Source organism: Lepisosteus platostomus, chromosome 5 (assembly GCF_059453375.1).
Source record: "Lepisosteus platostomus isolate fLepPlt1 chromosome 5, fLepPlt1.hap1, whole genome shotgun sequence".
Classification (NCBI taxonomy): domain Eukaryota; kingdom Metazoa; phylum Chordata; class Actinopteri; order Semionotiformes; family Lepisosteidae; genus Lepisosteus; species Lepisosteus platostomus.
This window is the reverse complement of record NC_142615.1, coordinates 30,638,634-30,657,080: the sequence shown is the minus strand read 5'-3', so window position 1 is coordinate 30,657,080 and position 18,447 is coordinate 30,638,634. Positions and strand designations below refer to the sequence as shown.

The 18,447-nt window shown below is 42.0% G+C and overlaps 1 protein-coding gene across 1 annotated transcript in view; it reads right to left on the bottom strand.

Annotated features, from left to right (window-relative positions):
- Positions 1-115: 115 nt before the first annotated feature.
- LOC148665507 (scavenger receptor cysteine-rich type 1 protein M130-like) overlaps positions 116-18,447 on the bottom strand; it is a 61,455-nt gene continuing 43,123 nt past the window's right edge. The window contains exons 2-5 of the mRNA XM_088632382.1: positions 6,492-6,806; positions 4,320-4,517; positions 1,341-1,655; positions 116-646 (exon numbers count right to left, since the gene is read on the bottom strand). Of these exons, the coding sequence (XP_088488508.1) occupies positions 471-646; positions 1,341-1,655; positions 4,320-4,517; positions 6,492-6,543 (741 nt within the window). The 5' untranslated portion in view covers positions 6,544-6,806 and the 3' untranslated portion in view covers positions 116-470. The remainder of the gene's footprint in view (positions 647-1,340; positions 1,656-4,319; positions 4,518-6,491; positions 6,807-18,447) is intronic.

The following is an 18,447-nucleotide window of genomic DNA, read 5'->3' as shown; positions in this document are numbered from 1 at the left end:
GTTAAGCTGCTGTTGCATTGCAATTTCCCTCACGGGATCAATAAAGTATCTATCTATCTATATTTATAAACATGACTAACACGTATGTTTCCTGTCTTTACATTGTGCACCAAAGGATCACTGGAAAAGTGATTCTGACTCCAATACAGTTGTACACATATGCTTCAATACACAACTAAAACACCTGATCGCCATGGACCTAATAAAAAACTAATGAAAAAAATCAAATAGATTGAATAGCAGAGCAGAGAAGGGTCACATCCTGTCCAGTGCTACAGCTGAATGTCTGTGGAGAACTGCAGTTCACCAGGTGAGACTCATCCCCAGTGCACTGAATACCTGTCAGACACACAGTACTGTCACTGTCCCATACAGAGAGGAGTTATAGACTTGTACTACAAAGCACTGAATACCTGTCAGACACACAGCACTGTTGCTTGTCTCATACACAGAGGAGTGGTATACAGTATTTACACTACAGAGCCACAGCCCAGCTGTCTGCAGACCACAGAGGCCTCTCTGTAGCCCCAGGAGTGCTGGAGGAGTCTCCCCCAGGTGCTGTTGTAGTGAACCTCCATCCGGCCATCACAGTGACTCTCTTCTCCTGACAGCTGGACTCCACCATCTAGAGCTGACAAGGATGAATCTAAAAAAATGAATGAACATCACGTTTTATTGTCAGTCAGATATCAGTACCATAAAACCAGCCCACGGAGATGGAGAATTTGTTTTGTCCAGGTGAAAGGATGGAAAATGTGTTCATACCTGACTGATTTCACCATTATCTTTTGGTAAAATTAACATGATACATCCATGTGTTAAACATCAAGAAACATTGTTTTTAAATAATTATTAACAGTTTTACAACAAAATGTTTGGACATCATGTTTCACTTATTGGGTTGCATTGTGGTGGTTAACATTGCTGCCTCACAGCACTAATGACCTACATGTTCTTCCCATGTTCTTCCACAGTCCAGAAACATTCTGATAGGTTAATTAGATTTTGGGATAACTGCCCCAGGTATCGGTGTGTTTGTGTCTGTCTGTGCACTGTGATGGACTGGTATCACTTTCTCCTGTTGCTTGCTTGGGTAGACTCCAACTCCCCCATGACCCTAAATTGGATGAAGCTGTTAGAAAATGGTTGGATTGAATTTTAATTTAAAAGACAATTTTTCACTAGGATCCAACAGATTGATGGAAGTGGAGCACCAGCAATGTGTCAAAATCACATTTACATTCTGTATGTAATGACTGCATGTCCCGAGTTCATATATTTTTAGTAGTTAACATGTTTAATTATCAAGATGTAAATTGGTTTGATAGTTGCATTCTCACCAGAGCAGATGACTCCCGTGTCCTGTCCATGAAAGCACACTGCTCTCCCCCATGAAGAGACAGCACAGTGTGAGAGACGGCTCTCATTGCCCCGGCACTCAAACACATCAGCCCATACTGGTCCACTGCCCTGTCCAAACCAGGCCTGTCGTGGTGCTGCTACAGCCTTCCCACAGCCCAGCTGCTGGCAGAGAACACTGGCATCTCTCAGGTCCCAGTATTGGTCACACACACTCCCCCATTTACTGTCGTACTGCAGCTCCACTCGTCCAGAGCAGGAGTCCGAGCTGTTCGCCAGCCTGAACCCGGTGTATCCTGCAGATAGGAGAGAACTTCATCAGCATGACACTATAACAGGGAAATACAACAATAAAAACATCAATAAGATGAAAAAACTATAACATACATATTCTCAGTGACCGAGAGACCAACAGAAAGCTTTGACTAAGAACACATATTGTGATGCCATGTTAAGGCATCTTCAAGGCATGTTACATGTTACTTTTCCCAGGGACTCCTTTTTTTTTGCCAAGCTTTCCCGGTACCTAAGATAGTGATGTGAAGCTCACAGGAGACAATATGCTCCCTGCTCCAGGCCTGATGAAACCAGGAAGGACAACCAGGAGAAGGACAACCAGGAGAAGAAGACGCAGAACAAATACTGCCCGATCATCAGCCTCCAGGCTGAAGGCTTTCACTTTTATTTTTCAGCACTACAACCCCAGCCTTAGACCTGAAGAAGAGCATTGTGTTATGCTCCCACCTAGCCTTCCCAAAACTTAGAGAGTGTGCAGGTGTGCCCGTTGTGGCTAACAATGAGCCGCAAAAAAAACAAAAACAGCACTTGTGCCTGTTTTTGAAAAAAAACAAACCAGAGTACTAATTTATTTGACAATCTCAGGTACAACGTTAGTTAACTAGTATCACAGTTATATGTGAGGTCCTATCAGTAAAAAAAAATAAAAAATGTAACTAGCTGTGAACCTGAAAACACAACAAACACAAAAAGGAAAGACTTCGGCTAACTCCCTGTCCTAATCTGACTAACAACTACAAAAAACAAAACAACTAAAATGAACAAATCTAAGACATGAATAAAAAAAACAAAACAAAGTCTCAATCAAAAAATTTTCCTGGACACTGGTATTATATTTTGCTCCTCATGTCTCACTAGATCTCTCATTTACCTATATATAGGCCAACTGGAGGTCCACAGCTGATATTAATTAAGACGTGACCTACAGCAAATACCTAACAGATGAGAAAACAGACTGCAATACAGGCAGATAGCGAGATAAGAACGACCCACAAGTAACATTTGTATATACCTGTAAGAGCCACTGCCATCACATAGACCTTTCTCAGCCTCAGGGCTGAAGAGCAGCTACCTTCTACAGCACCACCTACTTATTTTTCCACCCACTCTAAGGGCTGAAGGACAGGTTCCTGCTATTAAAACAGGCTTTGGCACAGCACAGGCTTGGAGGTTTATCCAGCCTCAGGGCTGAGGGTCAGTTGTGGCCACAGCACAGGTTGTAGGTGTATATTTCACAGTACAGCCCAGGCAGAAACTTCCATCACCTCGGCCATTATACTACGCTATTTTCTTTAGGGTTTACACACCAGGCGGGCTACTGGAACAATGACACAGGGACTGTCCAACATCAGTGCTACACTAGTCCTACATAAGTCTCATACACTGCCTCTGCAATACCCACAAATACTCACAAATACTACAATACTCACAAATGATAACAACCTTGCCTTTAGTTAAGTGATCTTATCTTACCTGTGCAAGTGAGACCCACAGCTCTGCTCTGGGAGCAGCTCTGCACTGAACTGGCTGCAGTGGGGCAGTGCTGTAGCTTGGACTCCTGTCCTTTACACTGAAACTGCTCTGACCCGACTGCACCCTGGCCCTGTCTGAAATGAGCCCCTCTGTGTATCACTGAAGGAGCCCCACTGTCACGCCCGACATCCCTCCCTAGAGGGCGCTCCACTGCTCTCATTATTGTTCGTGTCATTTAGCTCTCCAGGTTTACCCTTTTAGTTTTATTATTTAAAGACCAGCTCCTCCAGTCCTCGGGGCTCATCATTAGGGTAAGATGTCGCTAGGCTTGCCTAGCACCAGGAAACCCTACGTCCGTCTCCTGAGGGCATAGGCCTCATCCCCGACACCTCCCGTTTCCTGAGCCCGGGGTCTGGAGGATCTCGCCCCGTCACCCTTGGACCTCCATGTTTCGTTTGTCCGTGTGCTCCCCCCTCCCAGGGATTTTAACTTTGTCGCGTCCCAGGATGGATTTCCAGTTGATGGACTTTCGGACCGTGCTTTGAACTGCCCTTGGACCCGTTTGGATTTGGATGCCGTTTTGTCTTCCCCGTACACTGTCTCACGGACTGTCACTATTATTTTGTGCACTATTAAACCCCCGTGTGTTCCTTTTTACCACGCCTCCTGTTTTCTCCAGCTCTTACCGCATCGCATAGGGTCTTCTACAAGATCTGACACGGATTGCAGTCCGTGTCCGTTACAGAATGATGAGCCTACGCTAGACCCCGCGAGCAGTAATCTGGAACACCCTGACCCTCATCTGGACCTTTTTCTTTTCAAGATGCCCTTCCTGTTTTCCTGTCAAGATCCATTCCTGTTTCACTGGACAAGGTATTTTGTGTGGATTTTTTTTTTAAAGGAATTCTTGGATTTTTTTTTCCTGGACCGTTTTGTTTCTCCGTTTTTTTTCTTTCCCCGCTGGAACTATTTTGAGAGTGGACAGCCCTACCGTTTTGTATATAGTATTCTCCAGTTTTATCTCTTGTGTATATAGTGATTCTGAATTTCCTTCTCTGGTTGTATATAGTCTGTGCTTGTGATATTCTTGTTGATATTCACTGTCTCACGGACTGTCACTATTATTTTGTGCACTATTAAACCCCTGTGTGTTCCTTTTTACCACGCCTCCTGTTTTCTCCAGCTCTTACCCCATCGCATAGGGTCTTCTACAAGATCTGACACGGATTCCAGTCCGTGTCCGTTACACCCACAGTCCAGGTCACGACAGACAACCTCTGCATCCTGCCAGTCAAAGTCAGAGTCGCACACTGAGGTCCAGTTGTTCTTGAGATTCACCTCAACTCTCCCAGAGCAGAGACTGTGTCCGTTCACCAGCCTCAGGAAACCTGCAATAGAGAACTACAGGCTGTCAGTCTGAGCAGGTAATCTCTCATAGTACAGCTCATTGCTCACTGTCACTGAACCTGACATCTGGGAGAATTAAACTTACTACCCTATGAAAATAAATTAACTTCATGTGAAAAAATAAATATCATAGATTCTCAATTTAAATCTTGACTTCTTATTGTTCCATTCATAAATAGATTTACACCTACGATTAGGCATAGAAAAATACATTTTAGAAATACATACACTATTACAATCAATTGTACAATAATGCAGAGTGCTTTCAATAAGAATATAGATAATAGGAATAGATATAGATAAGAAAATAGAAAATAGGAAATAAATAAAAAAAAAATGAAAGAGAAGAGAGTCGGAAGAAAATTTGAAAGGTCAACGTCAAATAGTTTAACCATAAAATCTTTTGGGGCTGAACGTTTTTACTGAATGTAAAATTTATTATTTTACTCCAGAAATAATGTAAATAGATAATTTTACATGAATGTTAAACTCTGTTACAAACAAAGACTCTAAATCATCAATCTCCACCTCTGTGCTCCAACATGTGCCTCTAAAGAAGGTGTTCAGTGCATTATTAGTTTTATACTGGGGCAAATACAAGATACAAAAATCAGAGACGCTAAATTGATCAGTTTCTGTCAGTGCCCAAGTGAGACAGTCCTGCTCCAGCAGTGCCAGTCTGTGACAGTCCTGGTCTTGTCCAGAGTGTCTGTTGGAGCAGGACTGCCTGACCTGGGCACTGACACACACTCTGGACAAGACCAGGACTTTCACAGCCTGGCAATGCTGGAGCAGGACTGTCTGACCTGGGCACTGACAGACACTCTGGACAAGACCAGGACTGTCACAGCCTGGCACTGCTGGAGCAGGACTGTCTGATCTGAACACTGACACACACACTGGACAAGCCCAGGACTGTCACAGCCTGGCACTGCTGGAGCAGGACTGTCTGACCTGGGCACTGACAGACACTCTGGACACATCCAGGGTTGTACTTCTTCAAATGAAAGCAGATCTCAGAGAATGACACACTCTCATGGAGTTCAGCTCCACGTACACACAGCTGGGTCTAGAGTCAGCTCCTGGCTATAGTGCATCACAAGAAAATACATGACCATCAGTGCCTTAAAGAAGGCAAAATATAGCAGAGCAGTTAAGAGGTGAGAGATCTAATGTGAAATATCAAACCTAACATAATTGTATTACATAGATGAGCCAACAGAACTATTCTCTTTCTTCTCTATTTATATCCAAAGCTGCATTGAAATCTCACATTAAATTCTTAAATTCTTAAATTCTGGACTCATCTGAATCAGACTGACAGTCACTCCACCACCAAGAATCAACCAAGAACTCCACTACAGCACTGAGCCCCACAAGACCATTATAACACACCTGAGACTGACCAGATCCACTGACACTGACACCAACATACCATTAAAACACACCTGAGACTGACCAGATCCACTGACACTGACACCAAAATACCATTAAAACACACCTGAGACTGACCAGATCCACTGACACTGACACCAAAATACCATTAAAACACATGAAAATGAAAAGGCATTTCACCCAACAGCACAGTGGAACCACAGCAGATTGTCACTTCACCAGTGCTAAAACAGTAAAGACACAGTGAAGTAGATACAGACTCACTGAGCACAGCCTGCCTGTTTAAACTGAACAACACTGAAGTGCCTGGATAGAGAGGATGAGCTACAGGCTCAGTGAGACTGTATAAACACAGAGGAAACACAGAAACAAGACACTCTAATCAAATTAAATATATTATGTTTATAACATATATTGCTTTGAATTATTATTATCATCATATTATCAATACTAGATTTTAATTCTTTTAATTTTAATTAAATGGATCATGATTATGGACTCTAGATCAGTGGAGGAGTTTTCATTGTCCTCAGTGCTGGAGACAAGTCTGTGTCTCTTACCTGAATACCTCACTCCAGCATCATAGTCATGAGGAACGCTATACTGTTTCATTTCTTGTTTTTCACAGTCCCTCAGCGCAGACTCTGACCCACTGCACTCGATCCTGCCCAGCAGGACTGATCCAGACCCTGGTCAGAAGTGAGAGCTCTTTGGTGCTGAAACAGCAGATCCACAGCCCAGCTGTCTGCACACCACTGCAGCATCATTGAGATCCCAGCCACTGTGATAAACTGTCCCCCACTCTCCTTTATACTGGATCTCCAGTGTCCCTTCACAGGGACTGGCACCATTCACCAGCCTCACATCAACACTGCCTGTAGAGAGAGAGAAACAAAACTTATCGTCATGTCTACTGGATATTTTATTTTAAGACATTTTAGAAACACACCTGCTTTTTTTATTTTGTTTTACCTGTTTGATTGGATTGCTAGTCCCTTCCATGGGGAACAAGAGACAGTGGCGTGACAGGAAGTCCATCAGCAGCCATCTCACCTCTCCCTGCACACACCTGTGTCCAGATCATGTTATATATCTCTCTGTCCATATCACTGTGTGACTGCAGAGGGCTGTTCCGCTGTGGTCAGTACAGTGGACAGTGGCTGTAAAGACTGTGCTCATGTGTTTCTGGAAGCTGTGGTCAGTATAGTGGTCAGTGCCTGTAATGACTGTGTTCCTGTGTTTCTAGAAGCTGTGGTCAGTACAGTGGACAGTGGCTGTAATTACGGTGTTCCTGTGTTTGTAGAAGCTGTGGTCAGTACAGTGGACAGTGGCTGTAATGACTGTGTTCCTGTGTTTCTGGAAGGTGTGGGCAGTACAGTGGACAGTGGCTGTAATGACTGTGTTCCTGTGTTTCTGGAAGGTGTGGGCAGTATAGTGGACAGTGGCTGTAATGACTGTGTTCCTGTGTTTCTGGGAGCTGTGGTCAGTAGAGTTGACAGTAGTTGTAATGACTGTGTTCCTGTGTTTCTAGAAGCTGTGGTCAGTACAATGGACAGTGGCTGTAATGACTGTGTTCCTGGGTTTCTGGGAGCTGTGGTCAGTAGAGTGGACAGTAGCTGTGGTGCAGAACCTGGTTTGGTGTATCTGTGTCTCAGGCCCCACATGTACTTAACAGTGGACACTGACCACATGTCTGTATCAATTAAGAGATTTAAACACTAATAAGTCTTTTCAACATTCTACTTTGAAAATAAGTTATAAAATCCAGAACAGAATCAATAAAAATATTTTCTTAATAGATGGGTGCTTTACAAGCTGAAATATGTGAAGTGTGATGCTGCAGAAAGTTGGAAAATCTGTAGCAGGAGATATAATTGAAACCCAGGCGCAGGACTTTGAGCTCTTTCAGAGTTTGAATGATCAGGGAGTAACAGATCGAATGCAGGCTGCTGGGCTGAATGAAAAAGGTGAGCAGAAAGAAAACATAAAGAAGGAAGCCCATCTTCCAGCTGAAATAAAGAAAAGAGAGGCTGGCGAGTCAGAGCAGAAAAGGGAAAAAATTAAAACAGAGAAAATATTTCAGGATCGAAGAGTAGTGAGATATGAAAATAACAGAGTAATAAACTTGACTATGAGAGGAATGCAACCGCTAGGTTCGCAAGGTTTAGCTCTAACGATGGAGATTCAGTGTTCTGAACAGTTTCAAATAGAGAGGTGATTAGTGTGACTGGGAGCCTGATTGAAAAACTGAAGGTTTAATTGAAAGACATCCCGACCCAGTTTCAATGACAGGGTAAATGTCTGAAAGAATGTCCAGTTTGAATGACAGGGTGAGCGCTCAAGGGAATGTTGCTGTTGATGCGAGTCAGTCCCAGCCCAGTCTGTACATGAAGTGTGTATACTTACTGTCCAGGGCACATTTACAGTACCTAGATTTACAGTACCTAGATTTGTTCTTTTTGATTAAATGTTCATCCACCGTCAGTTTGGAGTGTGAAATATTTTTTTCCATTACACACTAAAATTCATTTTAACACTACTTTTTATTCATACATGTTTTTAGCTATGATAACATGATAAATATGTGAACAATGTGTTTTAGCTTTTACCTCTCAAGATCTTAATACATAATTTACTGATTGAATTATAGTTGCATTTAATAAAATATATTCTAAAAGCACACAGATAAAATTAAAGGTTGTTTTTATTAATCATTCTTTTTAAAATTCCATGATGTAAGAAAAATGACCCCTATTATTAGTTATCTAAGACTTAAAAACAACAACTCATTTACCTGTGAAATATCAGTCAAATGCAGAATAAACATGGAACAAGAATTAAACCTTTATCTCCTTACAATGAAGGACTTCCAGGTCAAATACATATTTCTTCCGACATAACAGACCAATTTCTCTAATAAAACTCCAGTCTGAACAGATCCCAGTATCTAGTAACTGCCAGAGGAAATATTTGTTTTCACAGCAACTGAGTCTCACACAGCTTGAGGAGAAAACTTTGGGCTGTGTGAAAACACAGGAGCAATAATCAGAGTTAATAGATCTTAAAACAGTTGTTTAAATAACTACAAGATTTGCCTCAGGACTCCTGTGTTGTTACTGGAACTGGACACTGTTGTCTAAAAGCATCCAGTTTGGATTTAGGTCAGCAAACTACAACACACTGCAATACAAATACCTATCACCTGAACTTGACGGTATAATATTTATAACAAATAAACACAACCATATGTCTTGTCCTCAGTCATGTTACAATTTTAGATAATTCTGCAATAAAATAACCATAGTCTCTAAAACTACTGTAATAAATAACCCTGGATAAAAATATTTGAACAATACATTTGCCTTCAATATTCCCATTTGTATTAGCACATTCACCTCCAATAGGGCCACACTTTCTAATATTATTTCTTAATCAGAAACAGTCTCAAACATACCTTTATCTCTGATCACCTGGCTGTAATAGTTCTTTGCGCTAAAAATGTCACCTTCTCTCAAACTACTGTAATCTTTAATAATGAAGAAGATAAGAGAGACAACAACATTTCCATCTCTAATAATAAAGTAAAAATAAACTTTGTCAATAATAATAATACTGGAGTCTCAATAATACTCCACTGTTTAATAATACTTATAAATTATTTTATTAATTCCTTTAATAAAACCTATAATTATTAGTATGTATAATAAAATATGAGTCTGATCAATACATTAGTGTTTAAAAACACACTGATCTCTGTTAACACACTAGTCTGTTATTATACCCTTCAGAGAGGGCAGAATTGAACACAATGGAATAAACAACCTCTTGTAAATATCGGTGAAGACGCTGTATTATTGTTGAAACATTTTTACTTATTTTTGTAAGTAAGAAAATTTCCACAAGTTCTAGCACATGACCCAAATTACAGCCAATAATTTTAATTTTATTATTATGGTTAAGGGGTTGTCAAGTTTTATAACATTTTTGTTAAGGCTTATCAATATCTACTATTATTTGTTATATTAATTATATGTTAGTACAAAAAACATTATCATACAGTAATACTGTATGTCTGCATATAACACTATTAATACACCTTTAATAGAAAATAATTTACAAACATATAAGCTGAATTGACATTATGATTATTTGTAGATTGTGGAGGTGAAATTCTTGTTAATACTACAAATTGTTGTTGTAACAGAAGAAATAAGGTTCTTGATCCCGAGATGAAGTAAAACAGATGAGTTTATTGCATGCAAGGAACAATAAAGCCGAAGTCTTGTTTCCCGCAAGAAACAACAAAACCGAAGTATTGTTCCACGTACTGTTACAAACTTTTAGGTTATATACAGTTTTCTTCTCCGTTTCTGACGTCACTCGGTCTGATGGTAAAGAGGGGGGTTCATGGTATTTGGCCAGTTTACGATGTTCTGGGCAAATGGTCAGTTTAACATTACACCCAGGGGGGTTCCTAGCTTGCATCTGCAATCCTTATCAGTTAACCCCCTTTCCTGCCATAAACCCCAGCTTGTGACTTAGAAGTCTAAACCCCCTACAGAAAAGATTAAATTCAAACCCCCGTCTTCACATCTTTCTTCATTCCCCCCTTATAAAATATGGCATACGTCAGTGTAGCCTATTTTTATACATACAATGTCAGGGGAGATCTTTCCTTTCTTGGCGAACAGGTATGTATTGCCATGACATTGTACGTTCCACGGTTATGGCAAGATGTGATACAAGATGTGTTCCGTCCGGAGTGCCTGTATGTTCACTGTGCAAACTGAAATAATCTGAAGAGGTTTTTCTATAGCCCACTCCTCCCTTTGCCCCAGGGCAGCTTGACGTGCTGTCCAGTCTGCTAGCTTATTGCCCCTGGCCTCGGGAGTGTCCTCTCTGCTGTGGCCCTTACATTTGTCTACAGCTACCTGCTTTGGGAGTTGGAGAGCCGCAAGCAGCTCAGACACCAGATCTGCATTCTTTACCGGAGTGCCAGCAGAGGTTAAAAAATCCCTATTACTCCATAACCTTCCAAAATCATGGCATACTGCTTTGGGAGTTGGAGAGCCGCAAGCAGCTCAGACACCAGATCTGCATTCTTTACCGGAGTGCCAGCAGAGGTTAAAAAATCCCTATTACTCCATAACCTTCCAAAATCATGGCATACTGCTTTGGGAGTTGGAGAGCCGCAAGCAGCTCAGACACCAGATCTGCATTCTTTACCGGAGTGCCAGCAGAGGTTAAGAAATCCCTATTACTCCATAACCTTCCAAAATCATGGCATACTCCAAATGCGTATCGTGAGTCTGTGTATATTGTGGTGGTCTTGCCTTTTGCTAATTTACAGGCTTCCACCAAAGCTTTCAGTTCAGCTCGCTGTGCTGACGTGGGTACCTCAAATCTTCCCCCACATTGGATATCATGTTCTGTAGTCACAGCCCAACCCGCTTTCCTCTCCCCACTAGAATTTATGAATGAGTTCCATCAGTGAAGAGGATGAGGTCTTCATTCCTTAGTGGTTGCTCGGCTATTTTGATGCCCTCATCTTCTCCCATTGCCCAAACATCACAGCTGTGTTCTAACATGTAGGCTTCTGATGGGTCAGGTAACAATGTGGCTGGATTTAGAGCTCCTTCACGTTCAATGGTAATATTTGGAGCCTCTAACAAGACCTACCACTTGCTCCATCGTATCGCATTAACCTGACTGACCCGATTCAGGGACATGAGGGTGTGTACCGCATGTGGGCATCGAACAATCAGTTGTTGATCTAGCACTATGTTATTGACTGCCTGTACTGCTAGACAGACGGCCTGTACGGCTCGTACACATGGTCCCCAGCCCCTGGCTACCTCATCCAAGGATCCAGAGTAATACCCTACCGGGCGGTACCTACCCCCATGTTCCTGTGTTAGTACAGCTGTCCAGAATCCATTACGTAGAGGTAGAATGGTTGATCTGTCTGAGGAAACCCCAATGCAGGAGCCTGTAACAGAGCTTCTTTTAAATCATTAAAAGCATGTTCAGCTTCAGGACTCCAAGCAATAGGATCAAGGGACCTCCCTCCCCCTTTAATAGGTCTGTAAGTGGTTTGGCCCTTTAAGAAAAAGCATCAACCCAATTTCTATTGAAATTGCACAGACCCAGAAATGATTGGAGCTCTCTCACCGTATTGGGACTAGGGTGTGTTCGGATTGCCTGGGCCCGATCTTCTGTCAATTCCCTTTTTCCCTGACTAATCTTTTGTCCCAAGTAAATTACGGTGTCTAGGCATAACTGTGCTTTGCTATAACTAGCCTTGTGTCCTTTTTTAACCAAATGGTTGAGAATAATTTGGAGGTCCTTCTTGTGGGTTTCCTCGTCAGGAGACGCGATTAAAATATCATCCACATATTGGATAACGACGGAGGACACTTGAGGCAGCTCCCGGAGATGCCTCCGAAGTGCCATGTGATACACGGTGGGGCTGTTATGAAACCCCTGTGGTAACCTGGTCCAAGTATATTGTTCTCCATCTACAACAAAAGTGAACCAATCTTGTACCTCTGGGTGTAGAGGAACAGACCAGAACCCATTAGCCATGTCAATTACTGAAAACACCTGGTGCTCAGGGGTCAGTAGTTGAAAAATAGCAGAGGGATCTGCTACTAAGGGGGTGAGACGGTTGATGTGTTGATTAGCTTTTGAGTAATCAACTGTGAATCGCCATGCTCTGCTGGCTTTCTTTACGGGCCATATTGGACTGTTGCTTGTACTATGTGTTTTTCGTACAATGCCTTGAGTCAATAGTTTTTGTATTACTGGTCGAACCCCTTCCTCCGCCTCTTTGTTGATTTTATATGGCTTTGTGTATGGCAGGGATTTCCCAGTAAATGTGGCGGGTTCCATATCCAGAAGCCCGCATTCGTCCTTATCCATAGTCCAAATTGAATGCCCTTTTAGTTCGTCTTCTTGGAGGGACCAGATGTTTACCTCCACCCTCTCCTCATGTACGGTTAATGTAACCCCTTGTAGGTATTTCAGAGTATCCCATCCCAACAGATCTGGGGTAGATCCTACCCACATGACAGCATTAAATGTTACCTCCCCATCTCCTAGTCTAATCTTGAGTTTTTGAGTTTCTCTGAGTGTTATTCGATTACCCCCTACACCAGTGGCCTCCAGCTCCCTCCCTGTGAACATGACACCACACCGTTTGGGTGACTGTTCAGATAAACACGATAATTGAGCCCCAGTGTCCCATAAAAGTGACATTTGAATCCCATTAATCGTGCATTGTAATTTGAGCTCTTTTTCACTCAGTTCCTGAGATAGGCGTAGGGAGGCCACTAGGGGGAGTCCTAGTTTAAAAGCTCCCCGATAGCGCGTTTGTCTGCTTCGCTCAGATCCTGTAATTGTGACAACAGTTTTTTTTGCCCCTCTCGATTCGAGGGATTGAAAGGGGGATCTCGGTATCTTCCAATCCTGCCCTCACTGGCTAATCGCTTTTTGCAATTCTTTTGCCAATGTCCGAAATGTTTACAATAATGGCACCGAGTTGTAATTTCGCCTTTTGGATTTCGTCGGGTGTCAGAGCCAGCTCTACCCTTCAGTATGGGGGGTGTCCACCCTGTTTGTATTGCCCGCACCTTAGCATACATATTTCTCTCGATTTGCCGTGCCATTTTAACTATTTCCTCAAATTGTTTAGTCGTATCTTTTAACTGAAGGGCTTTGGCTATATCAGGCTTAAGACCGCCCAAATAAATTTGTTTAATCACAGCAGAGGCGTCGCTATTCACATCATCTTCGTCACTCAGTCCTGAGCATTCCAGCCAGAGTGTGACGAAGCGGTCAGTGAAGTCAGCCACATCCTCGCTTTCTTTTTGCTGACACGCACATATCTTTTTCCAATCTGTCTTTGGTGGATAATTTTGTTTAAGCCATCGCCAAACCCATTCCCATCGCCCTCCCCTGCCGTTATCCTCACACAATTGTTTAAGTTCTCCGACACGCTTTTCCCCTGTCCTTCTGAGGAGAATAGCGGCAGTCATGGGGGGAGATACCATAAGTATCTTTTAATTCCTGAAGCGCACTCCAGGTTCGCTGCATCCCTAATTTTGGGTGCGGTACTTCTCTAGCCCACCGGTCAATATCCTCCGGTTTTGGATTTGATCGTATTGGGGGTTCAGAGAAGGTAGGTGCGAGAACGGACCCCCTCGGCGGGGTGCGAGACGGAGTTAGAGTGGAGCTGTCATCAACGGCACCAGCCCCTGCTACATCAAGTCCTTTCCCACTTCGAGTGAGAGTACAGACCTGCGGGCGCCCTCCCTCTAACAGGGGAGACCCTGATCCGTCTTTATCACACTCATACCAAGTATTATCCCAATCAGACCCCCCATCTCCATATGGCCACTGTGGGAATTGATCCCAATTATTTTCGTTTCCTGCCTGTTTGTTCCCCTGTGGGAGAGCAGGATATAACTTAGTCGCCGGCTGTAGCACATTAACCAGTGCAGCGTGACCAGGAGTTAATTCCTTCTTTAGTTTCTCATTCTCCTGTACTGCCTCTTTTAGCTTTTTTTCTAGTACCTCTTTTGCCGCGAATAAATTATCTTTCCTCTCATTTAACGCTTTTATTTTTTCTGTGAACTCCTTCTCTTTTTTATCCCATTCTGATTTCTCCTTCATGCTAATCTGCCACCTCAGGTGTCGGCCGATCACCAGGGCTGCAGCTAAATCTTTGTTTTTGTTCCAATGTTCATACGCTCTTTTACAGGCATCTTCGCCCCAAACTCCTTCTGACAGACTCAGCTTCTTCCTATATTTCTCTTCCCTTTCAGTCAATTTACACTTTTCCGATATGTAATCAGATACTTCCACCACATTCTCAAACACCCAATTAGCACACATGTTTGGTTTCTTTAAGATTTACTTTTGTCGTGTGTGAGGTAACAGCTCATTCAGTAGGGGGATGTTTTCACTTGGAAAAACCTGTGCATTACTGCACTCATTCAGCTAAGGGCGTCTGTTACCTCCAGATCTAAATGCCTCTCCGAGACTTTAGAGAGGACTTACACCGCACTGTTCACAGGTAAGAAACGAGACCTCGAAAACCCCCTTTCTTGATCAGTAATTCACCATCCCCAGAACGCCAGCATCGCTGCTTTTGCCCCGGGGTGGACTTACGCACTGAGCTCAATCAGGGCGATTCTCGGGTCTCAACGTCCTTTAAATCCTGCTACTTAATGCTTCGCTCTTTTATTATGAGGTGTGTTTATGTTAGTGTCGTGCGTGTGTATATGTATTTCACAAACAAGGAAAACACCAAAAACATACATACATATATCTCTTCTACTCCTGTTTCCTTTAAAACAAAAAAAAACCACGCCACGCCAGAAACCACGCCACTCCAATCTGTGCACGATCAAGGCGTAGCTAATCTCAGGACCCCGGGCGTAATTAAAGCCCACACCAATCCTGGATTATACGTGCATTTAATGCACCACTTGCTCTAGAACCCCGGGCCCAATTAAGGCCCACACCGATTCTGAGCCTCAGAACTCCGGGCGCAATTAAGGCCCAAACCAGTTCTGACCTTCAGAACTCCGGGCGCAATTAAGGCCCACACCAGTCCTGAACTTCACGGTAAGGGTCCAAAACCCGTTCAAAACTCCACGCACATTTAAGGCATACACCAGCTTCGAACGCCTGTACACAATACCGCGGAACCCCTGCCAGACCAAATTCTGGGCTTACAGCAAACAACCCATTACATACACTGGTGTCTTCCCCGGGCCAGAGGAATTCAGAAACTCACGTTTACTCCATCATCTCGGGCGATTCTCGCAGGGAGCAGAGATTTCCCAATCGGTCAGGGAGAGTCGGGACTTTTAAATAAAAGAGGAGTCCTTACCTCTTAGTTATGTGCGCGCTGACCGTCTCTCCTGCCGCTGGGAAGTTCTGCGCCTTCTGGAGCATCCGCCGACTACGCCAAATTTGTTGTAACAGAAGAAATAAGGTTCTTGATCCCGAGATGAAGTAAAACAGATGAGTTTATTGCATGCAAGGAACAATAAAGCCGAAGTCTTGTTTCCCGCAAGAAACAACAAAACCGAAGTATTGTTCCACGTACTGTTACAAACTTTTGGGTTATATACAGTTTTCTTCTCCGTTTCTGACGTCACTCGGTCTGATGGTAAAGAGGGGGGTTCATGGTATTTGGCCAGTTTACGATATTCTGGGCAAATGGTCAGTTTAACATTACACCCAGGGGGGTTCCTAGCTTGCATCTGCAATCCTTATCAGTTAACCCCCTTTCCTGCCATAAACCCCAGCTTGTGACTTAGAAGTCTAAACCCCCTACAGAAAAGATTAAATTCAAACCCCCGTCTTCACATCTTTCTTCATTGTTTACTCATTATTTTTCCTTATTTATAGCACCAGAATAAAATCAATTATAATTTTAATGACATTATAATTTTATGGAATATCCATAAACCTGAGTTTTAAATTAAACAGAAAAGCACTTCTGGGTGCTGTGGTCACTACGTTGGGCAGTGGCTGTAATGACTGTAGAACCTCAGATGGCTGGTCCTGGGTTCCAGGATGCTGTGGTCACTATACTAGACATTGGCTGTACTAACTCCAAGTCCTGGAACCAGTGTTTCTGTGTTACTGGAACCTGTGGTCACTACAGTGTTTAGAGGCCAACATGTGCTTCACATATTGTGCTGAAATGTATGTGAGGTGTACAGTATATTCCCATTGTCTTAACACATGATTATCTGATTAAATCATATTAAAGGACAATATTTAAAAAAATACCAGACAGGTTTAACATATAGACACAAATACTGTACATTTATTGTGATGTTGTCCTAAGAAACTGCTCACAAAACTTGAGTCCTGTGATTACGAATTATTTTTTAAATATTGCATTTGTAATGATAATATGTAATTAAATATTTAAATTGTATTACTCATACATATAATTGCATTTGATAAGAATTAAAGATTTCTACTGTAGAAAAAAACAATAATGCATTCTTATTAAAACTTCACAATTTACAAAAAACCCTGTCATTAGATAACTAACCTAAAAACACTAATTAAATTATTTAGCTGTTAAATAATAGACAAATCCTGTATAAACACAAAACACAACTACCATTTTTAATTCCTCTTGTAATGGCACAATGTATTGTAGCTGTTAAATTATTAATGTTACACCTCAGTTTCTGATGAGACCCCAGTTAATAATAATACACCTACAATACTAAGAATTTCCACAATTGTGTTAATATTTTTCATTTTATAACTTATAAAGCAATAAAGAATGTAACCTTTATCAGCCAGTCCTTTTCAATGTGAAAACAAGCAAACCTGGTCTATATGAACCAGGTAATACATATATCAATTTTATTTTAACACTATAAAAATATAAGAGCTAATTGTCCTATGAATGAAAATGTTTTTTTCAAAATGTAATTGTAAGTCTTTAAAATGAAGAATTCACACTCATAACTTCCTATCATATTGGAACACATATTCTTATAACACCTAGAGGAACTACTTGTTTTCACAGCAACTGAATATCACACAGCTTAGCGATAGAAACCTGGACTGTCCGAATACACCAAAGATATAATGGCAGCATTAAAACTCCAGTCTTAATTATCACTTATATATAAAGTTTATTATTACTGTAACCAGTAAGTTAAATAACTTTTTAAAGATTTTATACACTTCATGTTTTCACAAATATGAATAGAGGGTGATAATAGCCAGCCTCCGCTCTATCCATCAAAAACATTATTATTATTATATAACATTTAGAAATCTTAATAATATTTTAATAAAATCCAATAAAAATTAAAAACAACTAATTATATTTCCTTATTTACAGACCAAGATAAAATACAGTTATAATATTTTTGATGAATACTCACAAAGCTGAATGTAAAATAAACATTAAAAATTGTTCAACCCACTTATTGCTCCATTTACATAAAACATCTAATTAATTTAATTCCAGTTGTCTGTCTGTCTGGACAAAAGAAGACTGGACACTTACTGGCTGAGCTGTGCAGCACCAGGACAGCGAGAGAGAAGATGGACAGGCAGCTCTCCATTGTCATCAGGACAGAGCGCAGCTGAGACCCCTGTCTTCACCCCTGAGCCCACAGGGCAACTGAACTGCTGTTTCGCATCCCGGACCCCCGGTAACAACACAGCCCCCCACCCCGCCAATCACACACAGCACTGCCTTTTCAGACTGACAGCAGGAACCTCTCACACAGGCAGGACGCCAATCACAGAGGGCCCTTTCAGTCTTCTCCATATATATCAGAGACACATCACTGTTCTCCCTGAAGACACTCCCAGCAGTGTGGAGGAGAGGAGAGACAGGAGCAGCTCTGTGTCTCACTGGAGGAAACACAGATACAGATACAGACAGCATTGGCCGCAGGTGCTGCAGGGGCAGGAAGAGGTCAGATATTGAACTAAAAAAAATTGTAGACAAGTATTATA